This window comes from Schistocerca americana, chromosome 7 (genome assembly GCF_021461395.2).
Source record: "Schistocerca americana isolate TAMUIC-IGC-003095 chromosome 7, iqSchAmer2.1, whole genome shotgun sequence".
Classification (NCBI taxonomy): Eukaryota; Metazoa; Arthropoda; class Insecta; order Orthoptera; family Acrididae; genus Schistocerca; species Schistocerca americana.
Genome location: NC_060125.1, coordinates 309691441 through 309713475, shown reverse-complemented (window position 1 = coordinate 309713475; position 22035 = coordinate 309691441). Strand labels below are relative to the sequence as shown.

The window sequence follows — 22035 nt, the reverse complement described above, 5'->3', positions numbered from 1 at the left end:
CAAAACAATCTTCGAGGAAATTAAAATCGAAGGTAGTAACATTAAGAGTGCAATGGAAATTCTACTGTTAAATGCGGAGGAGAGAACGGAAAGATGGAAAGAATAAATTGTTAGCCTCTATGAGGACGAAGACTTGTCTGATGACGTAACAGAAGAAGCAAGACACGTTCATACGATTTGTCGACATGGAAAAAGCGTTCGATGATGTCAAATAGTACAAGATGTTCGAAATTCTGAGAAAAACAGGGGTAAGTTATAGGGAAAGCTGGGTAATACACAACATGTACAAGGGCCAAGAGGGAAGAGTACGACTGAAAGACCGAGTACCAAGCGCTCGGTTTAAAAAGGGTATAGTAGAATGAGATTTCACTCTGCAGCGGAGTGTGCGCTGATATGAAACTTCCTGGCAGATTAAAACTGTGTGCCCAACCGAGACTCGAACTCGGGACCTTTTGGAAGGTAGGAGACGAGGTACTGGCAGAAGTAAAGCTGTGGGTACCGGGCGTGAGTCGTGCTTCGGTAGCTCAGTTGGTAGAGCACTTGCCCGCGAAAGGCAAAGGTCCCGAGTTCGAGTCTCGGTTGGGCACACAGTTTTAATCTGCCAGGAAGTTTCAAGGGTATAGTATTTTGCCCCTAATGTTCAGACTACACATCAAAGAAGCAATGCCGGATGTAAAAGGAAGATTCAGAGCGGAATTAAAATTCCAGGTGAAAGGATATCAATCATACGATTCGCTGATGACATTGCTATCCTCAATGAAAGTGAAGAAGAACTGCAGGATCTGCTGAATGGACTCAACAGTCTAATGAGCACAGAATGTGGACTGAGAGTAAATTTAAGAAAGACGAAAGTAATGGGAAGTAGGAGAAATGTAAACAGCGAGAAACTTAACATCAGGATTGGTGATCACTAAGGAATTCTGCTACCTAGGCAGCAAAATCCCGTCAGATCACTGAAGTAAAGCGCTGTCGGGCTGGGCTAGCACTTGGGTGGGTGACTATCCGGTCTGCCGAGCGCTGTTGGCAAGCGGGGTGCGCTCAGCCCTTGTGAGGGAAACTGAGGAGCTACTTGATAGAGAAGTAGTAGTAAGTAAACTGACATAGGTCGGGAGAGCGGTGCTGACCGCATGCCCCTCCATATCCGCATCCAGTGGCGCCTATGGGCTGAGGATGACACGGCGGTCGGTCGATGCATTTGGGCCCCCATGGCCTGTCCGGGTGGAGATGAGTTTAGTTTTAGGTAGGAAAATAACCCATGACAGAAGGAACAAGGAGGACATAAACAGCACTGGCAAAATGGGCATTCTTGGCCAAAAGAAGTCTGATAGTATCAAACATAAGCCTTAATTTGAGGAAAAAATTTCCAAGAATGGACATTTGGAGCACAGCATTGTGTGGTAGCGAAACATGGGTCGTAGAAAAACCGGAAAGGCAGCATCTGAGATGTGGTACTACAGAAGAATGTTGAAAATTAGATGGACTGATAAGGTAAGGAATGAGGGGGTTCTCCGTAGAATCATCGAGGAAAGGAATGTATGGAAAAGAAGAAGGGAGAGGGTAGTAACACATCTGTTCAGACATCGGGGAATATCTCCAATAGTACTAGAGGGCACTGTAGAGGAAGACAGACATTGCAATTCATCCAGTAAATAATTGAAATAATCGAGGACGTAGGGTGCAAGTGCTACTCTGAAATGAAGAGGTTGGCACTGTAGTTTGCTTCCCGAATTTAAACCCAATCGAGAACCTGTGGGACTACAGCTATCTACACTCATGCTCATAAATTAAGGATAATTGCAGAATGTGGTGCCACACAACGTGGCACTACACAAAACTGGCGATAATAGCATAGGCACATAGGGAAGACACACGACACAGATCTGTAAGTCCACGGTATTGGAGATAAGTTGAGAAAACCGTCCCGTAACACATGTGCTACAAAACGCCACTGCTTCCTGCGCATGTACCCACACATCAATATGGGATATGATTACAATGCACACGTACACAGGCCTCACAACGGGTTGGCATACTCTGGATCAGGTGGTCGAGCAGCTGCTGGGGTATAGCCTCCCATTCTTGCACCAGTGCCTGTCGGAGCTCCTGAAGTGTCGTAGGTGTTTGAAGACGTTCAGCGATACGTCGAACGAGAGTATCCCAGGCGTGCTCTATGGGGTTTAGTTTAGGTCTGGAGAACAGGCAGGCCACTCCATTCGCCTGATATCTTTTGTTTCCAGGTACTCCTCTACGATGGCAGCTCGGTGGGCCGTGCGTTATCATCCATCAAGAAGAAAGTGAGACCCATTGCACCCCCGAAAAGGCGGACATACTGATGCAAAATGACGTCCCGATACACCTGACCTGCTACAGTTCCTCTATCAAAGACATGCAGGGGTGTATGTGCACGAATCATAATCCCAACCCACACCATCAAACCACGAGCTCCATACAGGTCCCTTTCACGAACATTAAGAGGTTGGTATCTGACTCCTGGTTCTCGCCAGATGAAAACCCGACGAGAAGGTCTCCGGGCGAATAAACCATGTCTGTTCAGTCGTCTGTGGACTGTGTGTCTTGAGGCAACTGTTCCAGTGGCTGCGGTAAGGTCCCGAGCAAGGCTACCTGCAGTACTCCGTGGCCGTCTGAGGACACTGATGGTGAGATATCGGCCTTTTGTGGTGTTGTACACTGTGGACGTCCCGCACTGTAGCGCCTGGACACGTTCCCTGTCTGCTGGAATCGTTGGCATAATCGTGAGATCACACTTTGTGGCACACGGAGGGCCAGTGCTATGATATGCTGTGTTTGACCAGCCTCCAGTCGCCCTACTATTCTACCCCTCATAACGTCATCGATATGTGTTCTTTGAATCATTTTCAACACACAGTCACCATTAGCGCGTCTGAAAACGTCTGCATACTTACTCGCTGTACCGTACTCTGACATGCACCAACACACCTCTGCGCGTGTGGACTGCTGCTAGCGCCACCGTGCGAAGACCGCAGGTCAGATGCACAGCATGGTCATTCCCCGAGGTAATTTAAACCTGCAAACCGCCCCAATAGAGCGTTGTTTCACCATGTATCAGCATTAACCTTAATTTATGAGCATGAGTGTAGCTGCACTTGGCACAGAGCCTCAACCGAGAAGCTTAGCGCAGCTTGCCACGGCACTGGAGCTGGCCTGGCTCTTCATCCCTATCGGCACCTTACAGAACCTCTTTGCCTCTCTTCTAGCAATAAAGAGTTCAATGTATGCTTTATTCACTGCAGCAAACCCCATTTGTCTACTACATTCCAGTACGGAGAAAAAAAAAATCTCGAATTTGAGCGATATTTCCGTCCGTCACCCTGTCGCTCCCCCTTAATGTGACTAGTTAGTGCACCGGCCGCTGTGGCCGAGCGGTTCTAGGCGATTCAGTCCTTATCCACGCTGCTGCTACGGTCGCAGGTTCGAATCCTGCTTCGGGCATAGATGTGTGTGACGTCCTTAGATTAGTTAGGTTTAAGTACACTACTGGCCATTAAAATTGCTACACCAAGAAGAAATGCAGAATAAACGGGTATTCATTGGACAAATATATTATACTAGAACTGACATGTGATTACATTTTCAAGCAATTTGGGTGCATAGATCCTGAGAAATCAGTACCCAGAACAACCACCTCTGGCCGTAATAACGGCCTTGATACGCCTGGGCATTGAGTCAAACAGAGCTTTGACGGCGTGTGCAGGTACAGCTGCCCATGCAGCTTCAACACGATACCACAGTTCATCAGGAGTAGCGACTGGCGTATTGTAATGAGCCAGTTGCTCGGCCACCATTGACCAGATGTTTTCAGTTGGTGAGAGATCTGGATAACGTGCTGGCCAGGGCAGCAGTCGAACATTTTCTGTATCCAGAAAGGCCCGTACAAGACCAGCAACATGTGGTCGTGCGTTATCCTGCTGAAATGTAGGGTTTCGCAGGGATCGAATGATGATGGGTAGAGCCACGGGTCGTAACACATCTGAAATGTAACGTCCACTGTTCAAAGTGCCGTCAATGCGAACAAGAGGTGACCGAGACGTGTAACCAATGGCACCCCATAGCATCACGGCGGGTGATACGCGAGTGTGGCGGTGACGAATACACGGTTCCAATGGGCGTTCACCGCGATGTCGCCAAACACGGATGCGACGATCATGATGCTGTAAACGGAGCCTGGGTTCAGCCGAAAAAGTGACGTTCTGCCATTCGTGCGCCCAGGTTCGTCGTTGAGTATACCATCGCAGGCGCTCTGTCTGTGATGCAGCGTCAAGGGTAACCGCAGCCATGGTCTCGGAACTGATAGTTCATGCTGCTGCAAACGTCGTCGAACTGTTCGTGCAGTTGGTTGTTGTCTTGCAAACGTCCCCATCTGTTGACTCAGGGATCGAGACGTGGCTGCACGATCCGTTACAGCCATGCGGATAAGATGCCTGTCATCTCGACTGCTAGTGATACGAGGCCGTTGGGATCCAGCACGGCGTTCCGTTTTACCCTCCTGAACCCACCGATTCCGTATTCTGCTAACAGTCATCGGATCTCGAACAACGCGAGCAGCAATGTTGCGATACGATAAACCGCAATCGCGATAGGCTACAATCCGACCGTTATCAAAGTCGGAAACGTGATGGTACGCATTTCTCTTCCTTACACGAGGCATCACAACAACGTTTTACCAGGCAACGCAGGTCAACTGCTATTTGTGTATGAGAAATCGGCTGGAAACTTCCTCATGTCAGCACGTTGTAGGTGTCGCCACCGGCGCCAACCTTGTGTGAATGCTCTGAAAAGCTAATCATTTGCATATCATAGCATCTTATTCCTGCTGGTTAAATTTCGCGTCTGTAGCACGCCATCTTCGTGGTGTAGCAATTTTAATGGCCAGTAGTGTAGTTCTAAGTCTAGGGGACTGATGACCTCAGATGTTACGTCCCATAGTGCTCAGAGCCATTTGAAGTCTGTAGAGTGTACATTCGCGACACTGACAGTTGAGGCTGCGGTACTCACATGGCTAGCAAGGTGCTGAGCGGCGGAAGGCGGGAGGGCGCGCCCTGGGGCCGCGTGTAGCACTGGTGCGGCTCTGCCCGCACGCCGACAGACAGGCCGTAGGCGCTGCCGTTGTAGGGCGCCAGCGCGTCGCCGACAGCGCGCTCCACGTCAGCCGGCGAGCAGGAGGCGGGCACGCACACGGCCCAGCCCACGGTCGAGGCGCGCGGCACGAAGTGGCTCGGCTGCGACAGGCATACTCTCACTTCACGTCCCACCAGTCGAGAACCCACACTCTACGTCTACACGGTGCCCTGCGGGGAACGGGAGCTTTTAGAGTGGACAGTGAAACCACGGGCCGAACTGGTGACCGGTATTCAAGCTGGTTTTGTGGATCTAGGAGTCTGGAAACACTCGATCACACTTTAGGAAGACTTTCATCCACACAGAGCAAGGACGGACAAGTGCGAGAGCTATCGCAGAATCATCTAAAACTCGCTGACATGAATACTATACCGAAATTTCAACTTGACAGCTTTACCCTTCCCTCAGAAGAAGGGGTCTCAACAGAGGACAGTCCGGACAACAATACGCAAAAAAATATTTTAAACGAGGATAATGGAATGTAGTCGAATTAAATCAGGTGATGCTGAGGGAATTAGATTAGGAAATGAAACACTTAAAGTAGTATATGAGTTTTGCTATTTGGGTAGCAAAATAACTAATGATGATCGAAGAGATATGGCAAGGAAAGCGTTTCTTAAGAAGAGAAATTTGTTAACATCGAGTATAGATTTAGGTGTCAGGAAGTCTTTTCTGAAAGTATTTGTATGGAGTGTGGCCATGTATGGAAGTGAAACATGGACGATAAATAGTTTGGACAAGAAGAGAATAGAAGCTTTCGAAATGTGGTGCTACAGAAGAATGCTGAAGATTAGATGGGTAGATCACATAACTAATGAGGAGGTATTTGATAAATTGGGGAGAAGAGAAATTTGTGGTACAACTTGACTAGGAGAAGGGATCGGTTGGTAGGACGTGTTCTGAGGCATCAAATGGTTCAAATGGCTCTGAGCACTATGGGACTTAACATCTGAGGTCATCACTCCCCTAGAACTTAGAACTACTTAAACCTAACTAACCTAAGGACATCACACACATCCATGCCCGAGGCAGGATTCGAACCTGCCATCGTAGTGGTCGCGCGGTTCCATACTGAAGCACCTAGAACTGCTCGGTCACACAGGCCGGCAGGCATCAAGGGATCACCAATTTAGTATTGAAGGGCAGTGTGGAGGGTAAAAATTGTAGGAGGGAGACCAAGAGATGAGTACACTAAGCAGATTCAGAAGGGTGTGGGTTGCAGTAGGTGCTGGGAGATCAAGATGCTTGCACAGAATAGAGTAGCATGGAGAGCTGCATCAAACCAGTCTCTGGACTGAAGACCACAACAACAACAAGAACAACAAACACAAATTAACCATTTTTGAATTTTTTTCGTTACTTTTACTATGAAACGTTGCTTCTAGCCAAATTTAATGATTCTGGATCAACGAGAAGTACACTATAAGTTCTTATGAGTGCGTTTTTGAGTATCAAAATATGCGACATAAATGGCCATCTCTGTTGATTGTACTGACTTCGAAGCTTAAATTTTTTATACCGCCAAGAAACCATAGACCTTAGCGTTTGGCCGGCCGGTGTGACCGAGCGGTTCTAGGCGCTTCAGTCTGGAACTGCACGACCGCTACGGTGTCAGGTTCGAATCCTGCCTCAGGCATGGATGTGTGTGATGTCCTTAGGTTGGTTAGGTTTAAGTAGTTCTAAGTTCTATAGGACTAATGACCTCAGATGTTAAGTTCCATAGTGCTCATAGCCATTTAAACCTTAGCGTTTGATGTAAATTTCAACTTGGTAGCTTTACCCGTCTCTGAGAAAAAGGGATCTTAACAGTCGGACAGACAGACGGCCAACAAATTGCAAAATTTTTTTGTGTGATATGATCACAAATTAACAATTTTTATATTTTCTCCGTTACTTATGCCATGAAACTTTGCATCTAGCCAAATTTCATGATTCTATGCAACGGGAAGTATCCTATAAGTTTTGATGAGTGAGCTTGCTAGTATCAAAGTATGCGACGTACATCGACGTATCTTTTGATCATATTGACTTAGAAGCGTAACTCTTTTACCCCGTCAATGATCTCTAGATCTTAGTATTTGACATAAATGTCAACTCGATACGTCTAATATTCCTGAGAAAAAGGGGTCTCAACAGACAGAAAGACAGACAAAGTGAACCTATAATGGTTCCGTTTTTACCGATTGATGTACGGATCCTTACAAATGAAACAGAAAATTGAAGACCCGTTAGATGACGAACAGTTTGGATTTAGAAAAGGTGGAGACGCTGTTCTGTCGTTGCACTTGATAACTGAAGCAAGACTTGAGCAAAATCAAGGTACGTTAATTTTATAGACCTAGAAGAAGCGATAGATGATGTAAAATGGTGTAACATGTCTTTCTCAGAAAAATACTTGAAAGCTATAGGGAAAGAGCGGTAGTAGTCAATTTATACAAGAAACAAGATAAAATATGAGAATGAAGCCCAAGAACAAAGTGGTCGGATTAAGAGGCGAATAAGACAGGTATGGTCTTTCGTCCCTACTGTTCAGTCTACACATCGAAGAAGCAGTGATGGAAGTAAAAGAATGATTAAGAAGTGTGATTAAAATTCAGAATGAAAGAATGTCACTGATAAAGGTTTGCTGATGACATTGGTATCCTCACTGAAAGGGAAGAATACTTGCAGGATCTGTTGAATTGGATGAACAGTCTAATGAGCACACACTATGGATATAGAATAAACAGAAGAAAGGCGAAAGTAATGAGGAGTAGTAGGAATGAGATTAGCAATAAGCTTAACACCAAAACTGCGGACATTGAATTAGACGAGGTGCAGGAATTCTGCCACCTTGGAAGCAAAATAACACGTGACAGACGAAGCAAAGAGGTCGTAAAAATCAGAATAGCACAAGCGAAGAGTGCATTCTTCGACAAAAGAAGTTTATTAGTAGCAAACGTAAGCCTTTATTTGAAGAAGCAATGTTTGAGAATGTGCGTTTGGAGCACAGCATTATACGAAAGTGAATTATGGACTGCGGGAAAACTGGGAAAGAAGAGAATTGCATCATCTGAGATGTGGTGCTACAGAAGGATTGGACTGAGAAAGCTGGAAATGAGGAGGCTCTCCGCACAATTGAAAAAAAAAGAGGAACACGTGAAAACATTGACAAGGGAAAGTGACAGGATGGCAGGACGTGTATCTAGACATTAAGCAATAGTTTCTATAGTACTAGGTGAAACTTCAGAGGGTAAAAACTGTAGGGGAAGACAGAGACTGGAATATATCCAACAAATAATTGAGGATGTATAGAGGAATGCTACTCTGTGATGAAGAGGTTGGCACAGGAAAGAAATTCGTGGCAGGCTGCATCAAACCAGTTAGAGGACTAAGGACTGCCACACCTCCCACCCCCACCCCCAAAAGAAATAAACTAAATTTCTTATACAGGTGAGAGCGAGACGATTCGAGTACCTATGTCCTAAATGCTGAATGCATCATTGCAGCACAGAGAATATTTCGTTGCCATTTCTGTTGCTTCTCTTGCAGCGTCTTCCACTGGAGTTCGTACAGCACCTCTGTAACGCTATCGTGTCGACTAAACGATCATGTGAGAAACATGCAGCTCTAAGTTGGATATTTCTATCTCTTCTACTAGTCCAACATGGCAAAGTCACAGTCAGCTGTTTTGAAAGCCACTTTCCGTGGAGGAATTATATTTCCTGTCCCAGTGAGCCTCATTCTGGAATCTGCTTTTCGTGCAGTTAGTTTTATGTGGTTATTCCACATACCTCGCTTCGGATGCCTACCCCAACATATTTTATGGCAGTTGTTGTTTCTAGTGATTTTCTGCCGTTAGTGTAATCGAACCTTTAGCCTGTTTATGCACACTACCTTTGGTTTATTTACTTTAGAGGTTAACTTCCAATCCATGAATCAAACATCAATCCCCTGCATGTCTTCTTCCATTTTCATACACTCTTCTGCCGTTGCAACCTTCCTACAGACATCTGCATCGTCCACAAATAGCCTCGTTATCCTCCACACAATTTATGCTGGGTGATTTTTTCCGCCCTGTACAATTTGCAGGGATTGATCGACGAGTGTATATGGAACATAAGAGGTCTAATGAACTTATATCCGGAAATTCGTGGTTTACATGCTAGAGACCATTTATTCAGTCATACTTCGTTACAGAGACTGCGGTGTAATACGCGCTGTACGATGCAGCCACAGCTAGAGCATGCATGGCTTCCTCCTAGAGAGTGGTACTGTTCCCCATACGTCGTGCCCTAGCGCCCTCTTCTGCCATAGTAACTGACTCACCTTGTAGTGGATGTGATAAACAGCGTTGTACACACTGGTTCCGTATTCGAATCGAGAGCTTGCCGACATGGTGTTTACTTACGGAAAGGCAAATTGCAACGGACGGCGGGCAGAAAATTTGTATTAGGAGACTTATCCTCGCCGACAACAATCACAGCATTCAATGTTGGCAACAGTGTTTCGCCGTTGTCTGAGACAGGGTCGTTTCAGGAAGCAGGAAATTATGAAGGACATGCCCGAAATGTTCGGACACAAGACTTGGATGAAAATGTGATTAACACTGTGGAAGGCGATTGCCGTGTCAGTACAGGCTGTTGGCCCGCTAGTACAGGGTAAGCCAGATGACCGTATGGAACATTCTCCATGACAACTGTTACTACCCTTATCACGTACAGCGTGTGCAGGGCTTATTAGCTACAGACTTTCCACACCGAGAGCAGTTTTGTCACAGTTTTCTTCAGCAGGCAACCACGATTCCGGGATTTGTGTCAACCATCCTATTCATATATGAGGCCACCTTTACTCGGAGTGGTATCTTCAACTTTCATAAGTCCGCAGTTCGTGGTCTAGTGGCTAGCGTTGCTGCCCCTGGATCAAGGGGTCCCGGGTTCGATCCCCGGCCGGGTTGGGGATTTTCTCCGCCCGGAGACTGGGTGTCTGTGTCGTCCTCATCGCTTCATCATCATTCGTGAAAGTAAAGCTTGGGAATTTGTACGGCGCTGGTAACAGCGCAGTTGAGCGCTCCACAAACCAATCACCATCACAACTTTCATAACAGTTAACTGTGGGACAGTATGCAGAGCCCCGTGATATGGCAACAGCGAATCATTAGCATCGGTGCAGCCGGAATGTGTGGGCCGGGATAACTGGCGACCGTATTTTGGGACCAGTCTTCCTTCCACGTCGTCTAACAGGCCGGAACTATCGGCGTTTCTTGCGAGTGACTTGGCCTCCTGTGCTGGAAGAAGTGCCATTGAGGATTCGAAGGGTTAAGTGGCTACTACATGACGGTGCTCCAGCACACTTCGCCGTTAACATCCGGACGCGTTTCAGTTGTGTCTTCCCTGGTCGGTGCGATTTCTGTTTATGGGGCTATCGCAGAAGTATCGTGTATGCAGAGCCCATTCCTGATGTGGAGACACTGGGGCAGCGCATTCATGCTGCCTTCGACACTTCGGATGCAGCCTGGTCGACGTGAACGTGTGAGACAGAACATGCCACGGCGCATACACATGCGTTGAGGCACATGGAAACGATTTTCAACACACACTGTAGCAGTGGCTGCATGATTGAATAAACGGTCTCTAGCATGGAAACCATGTCTTTCCGGACATAAGTTCGTTAGACCTTTTTTGTTCCGTATCCTCTCATCGATAAATCCCTAGGGTATTTTTTCCACTAAATGACAGCGCGGAACGGTATCGAAAGCCCTACTCAAGTCAAGGAACATGACATAAACCTGAGCGCCGTTGTCTACCCCATGGACGAATAGAACGACTTGAGTTCCGTTAGATTTCAGCTTGCAGAATCCAAGTTCATATTTCAAGATGTTAACGACCGCGTAATAGGCTTATAACTATGTGCATCTATCCGATGAACCTTCTTGAAAACTGGAATGACCATTTCCGTGAGGTACCCTTCATGCTGAACTAACCTACGATATATTACTACTAGGATGCAAATCCTTACACACTGTCTCTGCAGATTTTTACAGGTATCTAATCCGGTCCAGATGCCTTTCCACAGTCTACATCTCTGATAGCTCCACCAGATGGGATCTTAAATCCTAACTTAATGTCCTCCCTTGCTCATATTTTTATGTTTTTTAACAATGTAATTGTTTACTGCAGGGGTGACAACGGCAGGCAGCTTTGTTAAAATCTAAATGTCTTGTGTGCCTCGCACATCTTTCCAACTTGATATTCTGGACGTGCTCAGTAAAGACTAAGCTAAAATCCTACAACATTCCTGCTTTGATAGTAGCATTGTCAGACATTACCTTAAAATTTACCGAAAGCAACCTATAATGATTATAAAACGCCAAGGGCAAAGGAACTAAACACCACAAACGTCAACAACACTTCAAATCGGCGCGCCATATCTCAAACATGTCACAAAACAAATGAACACTACACAGCCACAAAAACACATAATAGCGACGAAAACTCTGTGTTTTCCGACCAAATAGTAGGAAAAGCACGTGTACCGAGAAATAATCTCAAGAAATAAGCGTCTTACCACGCCACAAACAAAGTGAAAACAACACAACATAAGAAACTGTAGGTAACACGCTAATTAACATAATACATAGTGAATCTCGGTCGGAAATGCACAATAAATAGAAAAATAAAATTGCATTTTTCTGTTACAGATGACAAGCTGTAGATCGCGTAATAGACCTTGAGCTACTAGCATAAACATCCAGTACCTTCGTCGGAGGTATGTAAAAAACGCATACATCCACTTTATTTTAAAATGCACTTCATAACTAAAACCTTTAGATATGTCGTAAATAAACAACATAAAATGTTTCAACTCAGTGATACATGTCGCAATTCTGTGCTATTATGCACACCAGTGTGCTTTTTACCAAAAGCTTATTTCAAGGTAAACGTGTGACAACAGTTTTGCAGAAGAAAATAATCAAATAAACCGACTGAAAACAGCACAAAAAGGTTCTGAAACAGGTCTCGGTGAAAACAAAACTACAAAGTTGTCTTGCATACGACGGAATTGCTTTCCAGTTTTCTTAGCAAGCATGGAAATAGAAAGAACTACAACGTTCACAAGGTGATTATAAATTCTCTTTTTATACAGGGGAAAGAGGCCTGGCTTTTTTTTTTTTTGGCATTTAGCGGTAGCCTGTTGGATGAATTAGAATTTGAAGAGTTAGAGACAATAGGAACGCCAGCCTACTGAAGACCGTGAACAAGGAGCTCACTCTAAAAGGAACCTTGAGACACGATGGATGTTCCCCTAGGAAAGGCAAAACTCGTATCATGATCCTTGGCACACTTGGATGTTTAAATAGACTTTGCTGTATGCATAAGGGGCAATCAAATGAAAACGTAACATATGGGAAAAAGTAAGTAAACCGTTATTTCAAAAGTAATCATCATAACTGCTAATACATTTATTCCATAGTGAGTCAAGAAGATCAATGTCTTCGTGGTACCAGCGAAACTTTTGCAGCGTAGTTCAAATGGTTCAAATGGCTCTGAGCACTATGGGACTTAACTTCTGAGGTCATCAGTCCCCTAGAACTTAGAGCTACTTCAACCTAACTAACCTAAGGACATCACACACACCCATGCCCGAGGCAGGATTCGAACCTGCGATCGTAGCGGTCGCGCGATTCCAGACTGTAGTGCCTAGAACCGCTCGGCCACCCCGGCCGGCTGCAGCGTAGTCGAAACAACCTAGGCAACATGTGGGCGGGCATTATCCTGCGACACAGTGACGCCGTCCGTCAACAGTCCTGCCCACAAGGACACTTTGCAAAAATTAATGTGCGCCAGCAAATCCAAACGCCCAAGACTGTTGGCGGACAGCATCATTTCTTCCTGGGTAATGTCCTCGCACATGTTGTCAAGGTTATTTCGACTACGCTACAGATGTTCCGCTGGGAAGCCCTTACACATTCGCCGTACAGTCTCGATGAATTCCCATCCGATATACATATCCTGGGAGCCCTAAAGAAAGACATTCGCGGCCGTCGATTTGCTTCAGACGAAGAGGCGCACGTATGTGTACAATGATGGTTCCGTAGCCAATCGCTAAGAGTTTTCCATGAAGTCATTGACCGTCTTGTCCCACAGAAGGATAAATTTATTAACAGTTATGATGACTGCTTTTGGAGTAATAAATTAAGGATAATACTGATACATGGTGAAACAGCGCTCTGGTGGGCCGTATACGGGTTTAAATCACCTCGGGGTATTACCATGCGGTGCATTTGACCTGCTGTCGTCGCACGGTGGCTCTGGCAACAGTCCATATACCCAGAGGTGTGTTGGTGCATGTCAGAGTATGGTGCAGCGAGTAAGGGTGCAGACGTTTTCAGAAGTGCTAATGGAGACTGTGTGTTGAAAATGGCTCAAAGAACACATATTGATGACGCGATGAGGGGTAGAATACTAGGGCGACTGGTGGCTGGTCAAACACGGCAGGTCGTAGAACGGGCTCTCCGCGTGCCACAAAGTGTGATCTCACGATTATGGCAACGATTCCAGCAGACAGGAAACGTGTCCAGGCCTACAGTACGGGACGTCCACAGTGTACAACACCACAAGAACAACGATATTTCACCATCAGTGCCCGCAGACGGCCACGGAGTACTGCAGGTAGCCTTGCTCGGGACCTAACGACAGCCACCGCAACAGTTGTCTCCAGACACATAGTCGACGGACGACTGAACAGACATGGTTTATTTGCCCGGAGACCTGCAAGGTATATTCCACTGACCCCTGGTCACAGGAGAGCCCGTAAAGCCTGGTGTCAAGAACTCAGTACATGGTCATTGGGACAGTGGTCCCAGTTTATGTTCACGGACGAGTCCAGGTATAGACTGAATAGTGATTCTCGCCGGGTTTTCACCTGGCGTGAACCTGGAACCAGATACCAACCCCGTAATGTCCTTGAAAGGGACCTGTATGGAGGTCGTGATTTGATGGTGTGGGGTGGGATTATGATTGGTGCACGTGCACCCCTGCATGTCTTTGACATAGGAAGTGTAACAGGTCAGGTGTATCAGGACGTCATTTTGCACCAGTATGTCCGCCTTTTCAGGGATGCTGTGGGTCCCACCTTCCTCCTGATGGATGATAACGCAGGGCCCCACCGAGCTGCCATCGTGGAGGAGTACCTTGAAACAGCAGATATCAGGCGAATGGACGGGCCTGCCTGTTCTCCAGACCTAAACCCCATCGAGCACGTCTGGGATTCTCTCGGTCGACGTATCGCTGCACGTCTTCAAACCCCTGCGAAACTTCAGGAGCTCCGACAGGCACTGGTGCAAGAATTGGAGGCTATACCCCAGCAGCTACTCGACCACCTGATCCAGAGTATGCCAACCCGGTGTGCGGACTGTGTACGTGTGCATAGTGATCATATCCCACATTGATGTCGGTGTACATGCGCAGGAAACAGTGACGTTTTGTAGCACATGTGTTTCGGGACGGTTTTCTCTACTTAGCACCAGTACCGGGGACTTGCAGATCTGTGTGGTGTGTGTTCCCTATATGCCTATGCTATTAGCGCCAGTTTTGTGTAGTGCCACGTTGTGTGGCACCACATTCTGCAATTATCCTTAATTTATGAGCATGAGTGTAGTTTACTTACTTTTTCTCTATCTATCTTGTTTTCATTTGATTGCCCTTTATAGAATTATTCGTTCTGATTTAAGTTGTTTACAAGATGGTCTGCCTGTGTAGTTATGGTACTTAAATGTGCTGTAATCTTAAAGCAATAAACGTATTGCTTTATCATCTGGTAAATTATATTTTAATGTGCCAAACGGCACGAATATCGTAATTTCACGTCAATTAAGGCGTAGCTTCACTGTTAAAACTTAATCCTCAAAGCTTCTCTCATTATTTTCTATGTGATAGAAACTAGTGGCGACCTTTTGTGCAATAAATAATTTGTTTGTGCTATTCCAGCACTCCCTGTTGCCTTGTAACAGTGCTAAACGAACTCGCATATTAAACGATGGTGCGGCAGTGTGCGAGGAAAGCAAAGGAGTTCAGAGAATACCTGTTAATAAACGATCAAAGATGACGCTAACCATTGTCCACATACCACTTTCTTGTTTAGTAGCAAGTCTAGTAAAATTATTGTTACGATTATTCATTGTACTTATTGTCTATGTTGTTTCCTTTTAGCCACTATGGTTCTATGTTCTGTATTTCTGAGATTTTGTTTTGAAAGTTCTGTGTATACAGAGGGTTTGTGTTAAACATATAATCATACAAAATGTAATGACTAGAGCAGTGATTGAGATATTTACTGGATGTATGTTTCTACAAATACGGCAATTTTCAACGCTTTTTCACGCACCTAATACACCTCGAAATGCACATCATTAGTGGCGCGACAAATACCTAATCTGTATTCCACTTCTCTCCAAGCGTTATTCAGCATTTCAGACGTAACGCCTGCGATAGCGCAGATCTGGTAGATCACGGACTGGTGTCTGGTACATTTGAGTCCTGATGAACCTCCACAGAAAAACATCAAGTGGCGCGCTGTCTGGGGTTCTAAGGAGTCAAGCAATCGATGGACTATCTCTCCCAATCCAGCGATCTGGGAACTCATTTCTTGATTGTTACGTTAAGTGTGAACTTCGTCAGCTGATCGAAGTCCACACTCACGGCGGAAACGGCGTTATAGCAGTGTAACGGACATTAGCTTCGGGAGAGAAAGCACACATAACATCTGCTGCTGTGGAGTCCACGTGGCTACCGTCGCGCGCTTACGTGAACAAAACAATTATGCGCATGCGCACGTTGTACCAACAGCCGCAATCAAACAGAAAACATTTTGAGTTACCACACGTGTAGAAGCAAACGGCCAATAAGTATCGTCATTACGTCTCAAGTTATTTTATGTTACTAAATGTTTAACCTGGACATCCTGTGTTATACACTCCTGGAAATTGAAATAAGAACACCGTGAATTCATTGTCCCAGGAAGGGGAAACTTTATTGACACATTCCTGGGGTCAGATACATCACATGATCACACTGACAGAACCACAGGCACATAGACACAGGCAACAGAGCATGCACAATGTCGGCACTAGTACAGTGTATATCCACCTTTCGCAGCAATGCAGGCTGCTATTCTCCCATGGAGACGATCGTAGAGATGCTGGATGTAGTCCTGTGGAACGGCTTGCCATGCCATTTCCACCTGGCGCCTCAGTTGGACCAGCGTTCGTGCTGGACGTGCAGACCGCGTGAGACGACGCTTCATCCAGTCCCAAACATGCTCAATGGGGGACAGATCCGGAGATCTTGCTGGCCAGGGTAGTTGACTTACACCTTCTAGAGCACGTTAGGTGGCACGGGATACATGCGGACGTGCATTGTCCTGTTGGAACAGCAAGTTCCCTTGCCGGTCTAGGAATGGCAGAACGATGGGTTCGATGACGGTTTGGATGTACCGTGCACTATTCAGTGTCCCCTCGACGATCACCAGTGGTGTACGGCCAGTCTAGGAGATCGCTCCCCACACCATGATGCCGGGTGTTGGCCCTGTGTGCCTCGGTCGTATGCAGTCCTGATTGTGGCGCTCACCTGCACGGCGCCAAACACGCATACGACCATCATTGGCACCAAGGCAGAAACGACTCTCATCGCTGAAGACGACACGTCTCCATTCGTCCCTCCATTCACGCCTGTCGCGACACCACTGGAGGCGGGCTGCACGATGTTGGGGCGTGAGCGGAAGACGGCCTAACGGTGTGCGGGACCGTAGCCCAGCTTCATGGAGACGGTTGCGAATGGTCCTCGCCGATACCCCAGGAGCAACAGTGTCCCTAATTTGCTGGGAAGTGGCGGTGCGGTCCCCTACGGCACTGCGTAGGATCCTACGGTCTTGGCGTGCATCCGTGCGTCGCTGCGGTCCGGTCCCAGGTCGACGGGCACGTGCACCTTCCGCCGACCACTGGCGACAACATCGATGTACTGTGGAGACCTCACGCACCACGTGTTGAGCAATTCGGCGGTACGTCCACCCGGCCTCCCGCATGCCCACTATACGCCCTCGCTCAAAGTCCGTCAACTGCACATACGGTTCACGTCCACGCTGTCGCGGCATGCTACCAGTGTTAAAGACTGCGATGGAGCTCCGTATGCCACGGCAAACTGGCTGACACTGATGGCGGCGGTGCACAAATGCTGCGCAGCTAGCGCCATTCGACGGCCAACACCGCGGTTCCTGGTGTGTCCGCTGTGCCGTGCGTGTGATCATTGCTTGTACAACCCTCTCGCAGTGTCCGGAGCAAGTATGGTGGGTCTGACACACCGGTGTCAATGTGTTCTTTTTTCCATTTCCAGGAGTGTATATGCTCATGGTCGTATCTCGCAAACGCTGAGGTGCTGTGTATCAAGAGATGTAAAACGAGTACTGGAAGAAGAAGCTTGGGAATACGCAAACAATTATTTCTTAAAATTGTTTCCTTGATCCCCGAACGGGGCGTCCCGACCAACAATGCCAAACGACCATGAATTCGTATTTTCGTGCATCAACAATGTATAGTGAAACAATGGCAATCTTACTGTAAAATGGTATATGAATTCAGAGAATTGCGAGATTAAGCTCGTCTGTAGGCTGTAGCATTTCGGAGATGGGAAAGGAATAAAGAGCGCTTTTCCTCGAGTGACATGTGACAGCGTCCTCTGTGTGTGTCCGACGCTGACCTCGGCGGCTTTCACATCTCGCAGCACGTGAGGAGGTGGCTGGGTACTACTCGACGAGCCGAGGACAAATGAAGCGTTCGAGATGCGCGTGCACGTGTGTGCCAGCTGTCTGGTGAGCTTCCCTTCACTAAATCAGGCCTCTCAAGGCTTCTTGTTTCACGTGACAGGCGTCGTGCTTTTTAGACGTAAGGAAACAGCTGAACTTCTTGCTGTGACATTCATATATGCATGAGCTGTGGTTATGAAATGGTTTTCGTCGTTTGTTTTCTTTCTGTTCATCAAGTTTCTTTTTTGATGCAGTTGGCCGATTACTTCCATCATATGTGAGTTTTTTGGATTTCCGCATAGATGATCGTACAACGACCACATTCAGTAATTTGTGTTACTGCCGTCATTGTCCTAAGTTAGCAGTTTCATCCTGCATTGGTTATTTATTATTTCGGATTTCTACCTCACTCAAAAAAAAAAAAGAAGAAAAGGTTCAAATGGCTCTGAGCACTATGAGACTTAACTTCTGACGTCATCAGTCCCCTTGAACTTAGAACTACTTAAACCTAACTAACTCAAGGACATCACACACATCCATGCCACTCCGGCCGGCGTAGCGTAAAGAAGTTAAGCTTTTACGTCAGTGCACTTAAAAGGTACGGCCCTTTATGTCTCACTTTCTGATACTCGCAGACTCACTCATTAAAACCTATACGGTATTTCCCGTAGACCTAGAATCATGAACTTTGGAGGAAACAGTGTTTCACGGAACAAGTAAAGGAAAAAATCAGGAAACTGCTAATTTGAAGTTATATCACGCGAAAAAATATTTCTTTTGTCATTTGTTATTCAGCTTCAGAACTTGAAATTATCACATTCTCGAATGTCTTGGAATTCCCGGGACCGATATCTTGCCAATACCTGTTCGATAACAGACAAAAATAGTCGAGTTTCTCGATCCCCATAATGGATGAATTGTCGTCTATGTACATAGTTTTATGGGGAACCCTCATAGCGGGAGTCTTACTCGCACCTGGTCAATTTGTTTAAATTGCTGCATTAACTATAGCTGGGGGTCTCAAACGATGGCGGTCGAGATTAGGCTTGTCCTGCGCATCTACGTCACGTATTCTGCTATAGACTGTGAGCGTTTGGTGGTGTTCTGAATGCTCTGCTGTGAATATAGTTCCCAACGCGAGCATTATACGTCATCGTAGCGAGTTATTTAGTAACTTTTTATTACATTTGCTGCGAGTTGTCACCGTCAATGTTGGTGGCAAGCGACAAATCCTACACAAGCAGGCGACAAATCCTCCGCAAGGAAGCGAGAGGCGTAATTTGCAGGATACGCGCTTTTTCCAAGCGCAAAGCACGTTTATGAACGAACCTCAACTCTCTCTTGGAACCGCAACAATGCAATCCCCGTCAGTGCGTCGATCTGCAAGAACCGAAATCGCCCGTGAATCTGACTGTAGTCTTGGTTGCTTTAGCATCATCGAAACATTTATTACATTCCTCCCTTGCCTGTTTCAGCTTACACGTCCTGTGCCACCTTAATTTCCAACAATCATGCACACTACATGTGAAATTATTTACGCTGCCTCATTTGTTTTTCGCAAGTGCACTGACATAAAATACTTTCTCTGCTATGCCAATGTCTCCCAGATACCTCTTCCACCAAAATTCTGCCATTCTTTCAACATTTTTGAACGCCACGTTCTCCGGCCTGCTTGCGGCACATGCCCTGCCCAAAACTACCCCTATTAGTCCCACTCTAGCTTATCACTTTTCCCCCTCTCCCCACTGATATTTAAGTACCACAAACTTGACTTTAGCAACCCCATAGTTTCCCCTATGATTTCCATAAATTTTAAACGATTCCCTCCGCCAAAAAATGAAATCCATCCTGAACTGACTATTCTTGCCATGTTCTAGCCCACTCCTCACACTCCCCCACATCAGAACTCCTCTTCCCTTCCCACCCTTTCATAATCTCTCCTCTTTATAGTTATGCCCTGGCCTCCATCCTCGTTACACCTATTCCAAATCCCATGTTTCCCTACGACTCACTCTTCCACACGACACCCATTTCAAAAAACCAACCCGCCTGTCCAGCGATACCTTACACCACCAGGACTCATTAAAGTCTCATCCAGCAAATTACCCACACCAAGTGCTGATCACACCGGCTTTCGTGTCGGAATTGCTTTCAAAAGATTATTAATGGAAATTATAGCTTTGATAAATTTACGCTGCCTGATAAAAAAGTGAACCACCCACACGACACCGTTGGATGGCACTGCAGCTTGGTACACGTACACACCATCGGCGTGTATCTACATGACTAGAGTTTCAATCCTCTGTGACAGGTAGAATAGCCACCAGAGTGCATTAGCGTTGTTACGAGACCTGGTAGGATATGCAAGGGCGTGAACAGCGTCAGATATTGAGTGACCACTGTGAAGGACACGGACATGCTGTGTACTCGTGTGACACAGCGTTATCAGCATCTGACAGAGTTTGAAAAGGGCCTGACTTGGGTCTCCGTTTGGAGGACTGATGGAGCCGTGCAGTATCCAGATCTGTTGGGCATTCAATGTGGCAGTGACCAGATGTAGGACAGCGTAGGAACGCGGCGGCATGCGTAACTCACCGTTAAGGTTCCGATCGAACACGTCTGACAATAAGGGACGGTCACTATATTGCCCTTGTAGCACATCGTTTGTCCTTCGTATGTTCGCCTCCATCCGATAACAAGCTATGCAGTCCCTGAAACATTCAGTACCATCTTGCACCATTGACCAGAGACTATCAACAATCAGACTAAGGAATTACTATACCATTCGTAGGTTGCTGTTAACACCACAACACAAGCCGCGTTTGGAGCGGCGCCCTGAGCTGGAAGCATGAATTATGTCGCGATCATTCACGGTTTTGTATTACTCATGATGACCATAGCCATACGGCGACGATCTGCGGAAAGGTCCTGTTCTTCCACTGTTTTGGAGAGACACAGCGGTGTTATTCGTTGCATCACTGAGTGGAGAATCACTGAGTATGACTTCTGGTCACGACTGATCTAGGGATCTCTGATAGCACAACGGTACGTCACAAACGACCTGTATCCTTATGTATTACCCCTAATTACTCCTCATGTGACATTTTTCAATAAGACAATGTTCGTCTACACATGGCACATGTCTCTACGAACTACCTGCATGGTGTTGATCTGTCCCCGATAGCTCATACGTGGGACCAACTCAGATGTAAACTCCGTCTCAGGAAAAAAATCACCGAAGATCGGTTATTTCAGAAACTGATTAATTCAAGTGGTTTTTGGTTTTAATAATCCGTTTAAACTGGCGTTGAACAAAAAAAAAAAAAAACAAAAAAAACGATAAAACAGTGATAACCGCCATCCTTAGTGTTCACCAGTCGATGTACCGGCGCTTTTCGATGATATCATTTGGATGCATTCCCGTAAGTTCTTTGAGCGAGGTATAAATTCTTAATCAGTTTACTTTCTGTGCAATCGGTGCCGTGTTTTATTAGCATAAGCATGAGACTATCCCACCTCACGCTTTTGAAGGCTTTTCCCATGTCAGTTAAAACAGAATAAATCCTCCCATTCTTTTCAACACAAGATGAAACGTTCCTACCGCCCATTCTCGAACTTCTGTTGCGTGCCGAAGTCGCACTTGCGGCCGCGGAAAGAATCCACGCTCCCTCGGCAGTGTGTGGTACGCGAGACATATCACACGACGTAGTCTACTAATTCACAGATTTAGTCGGAAAATTTTCAAGACGGCTTGGTTTAATTCTCTGCACTGACACACTATCAGACCAGTCTAACAAGGGTCGCCGGCATCACTTTAAGCCGCTAGACAACTTCCCACTTCTCGGAATTACACACATCAAAAAAGTTTTGCATCACCTCGGTTCTGAGAGTTCCGGAACCTGTACAGAAAATTGGAATAGAGATCAACATAAACATCATTTCCGCCCTTTTTATCGCTCATGAAAACCACACATTGCATGTTGTACCACCATACAGCGAGACCTTCAGAGGTGGTGGTTCTCATTGCTGTACACACCGGTACCTCTAATATCCAGTAGCACGTCCTCTTGCATTGATGCATGCCTGTACTCTTCGTGGCAT

At 46.3% G+C, this 22035-nt stretch overlaps 1 protein-coding gene across 1 annotated transcript in view; it reads right to left on the bottom strand.

The window, feature by feature from the left end:
* The window catches only part of LOC124622169 (nose resistant to fluoxetine protein 6-like), a 322977-nt gene that overhangs the window by 73509 nt on the left and 227433 nt on the right, over positions 1-22035 (bottom strand). Inside the window, exon 5 of the mRNA XM_047147813.1 lies at positions 5035-5258. Within this exon, the coding sequence (XP_047003769.1) occupies positions 5035-5258 (224 nt within the window). The remainder of the gene's footprint in view (positions 1-5034; positions 5259-22035) is intronic.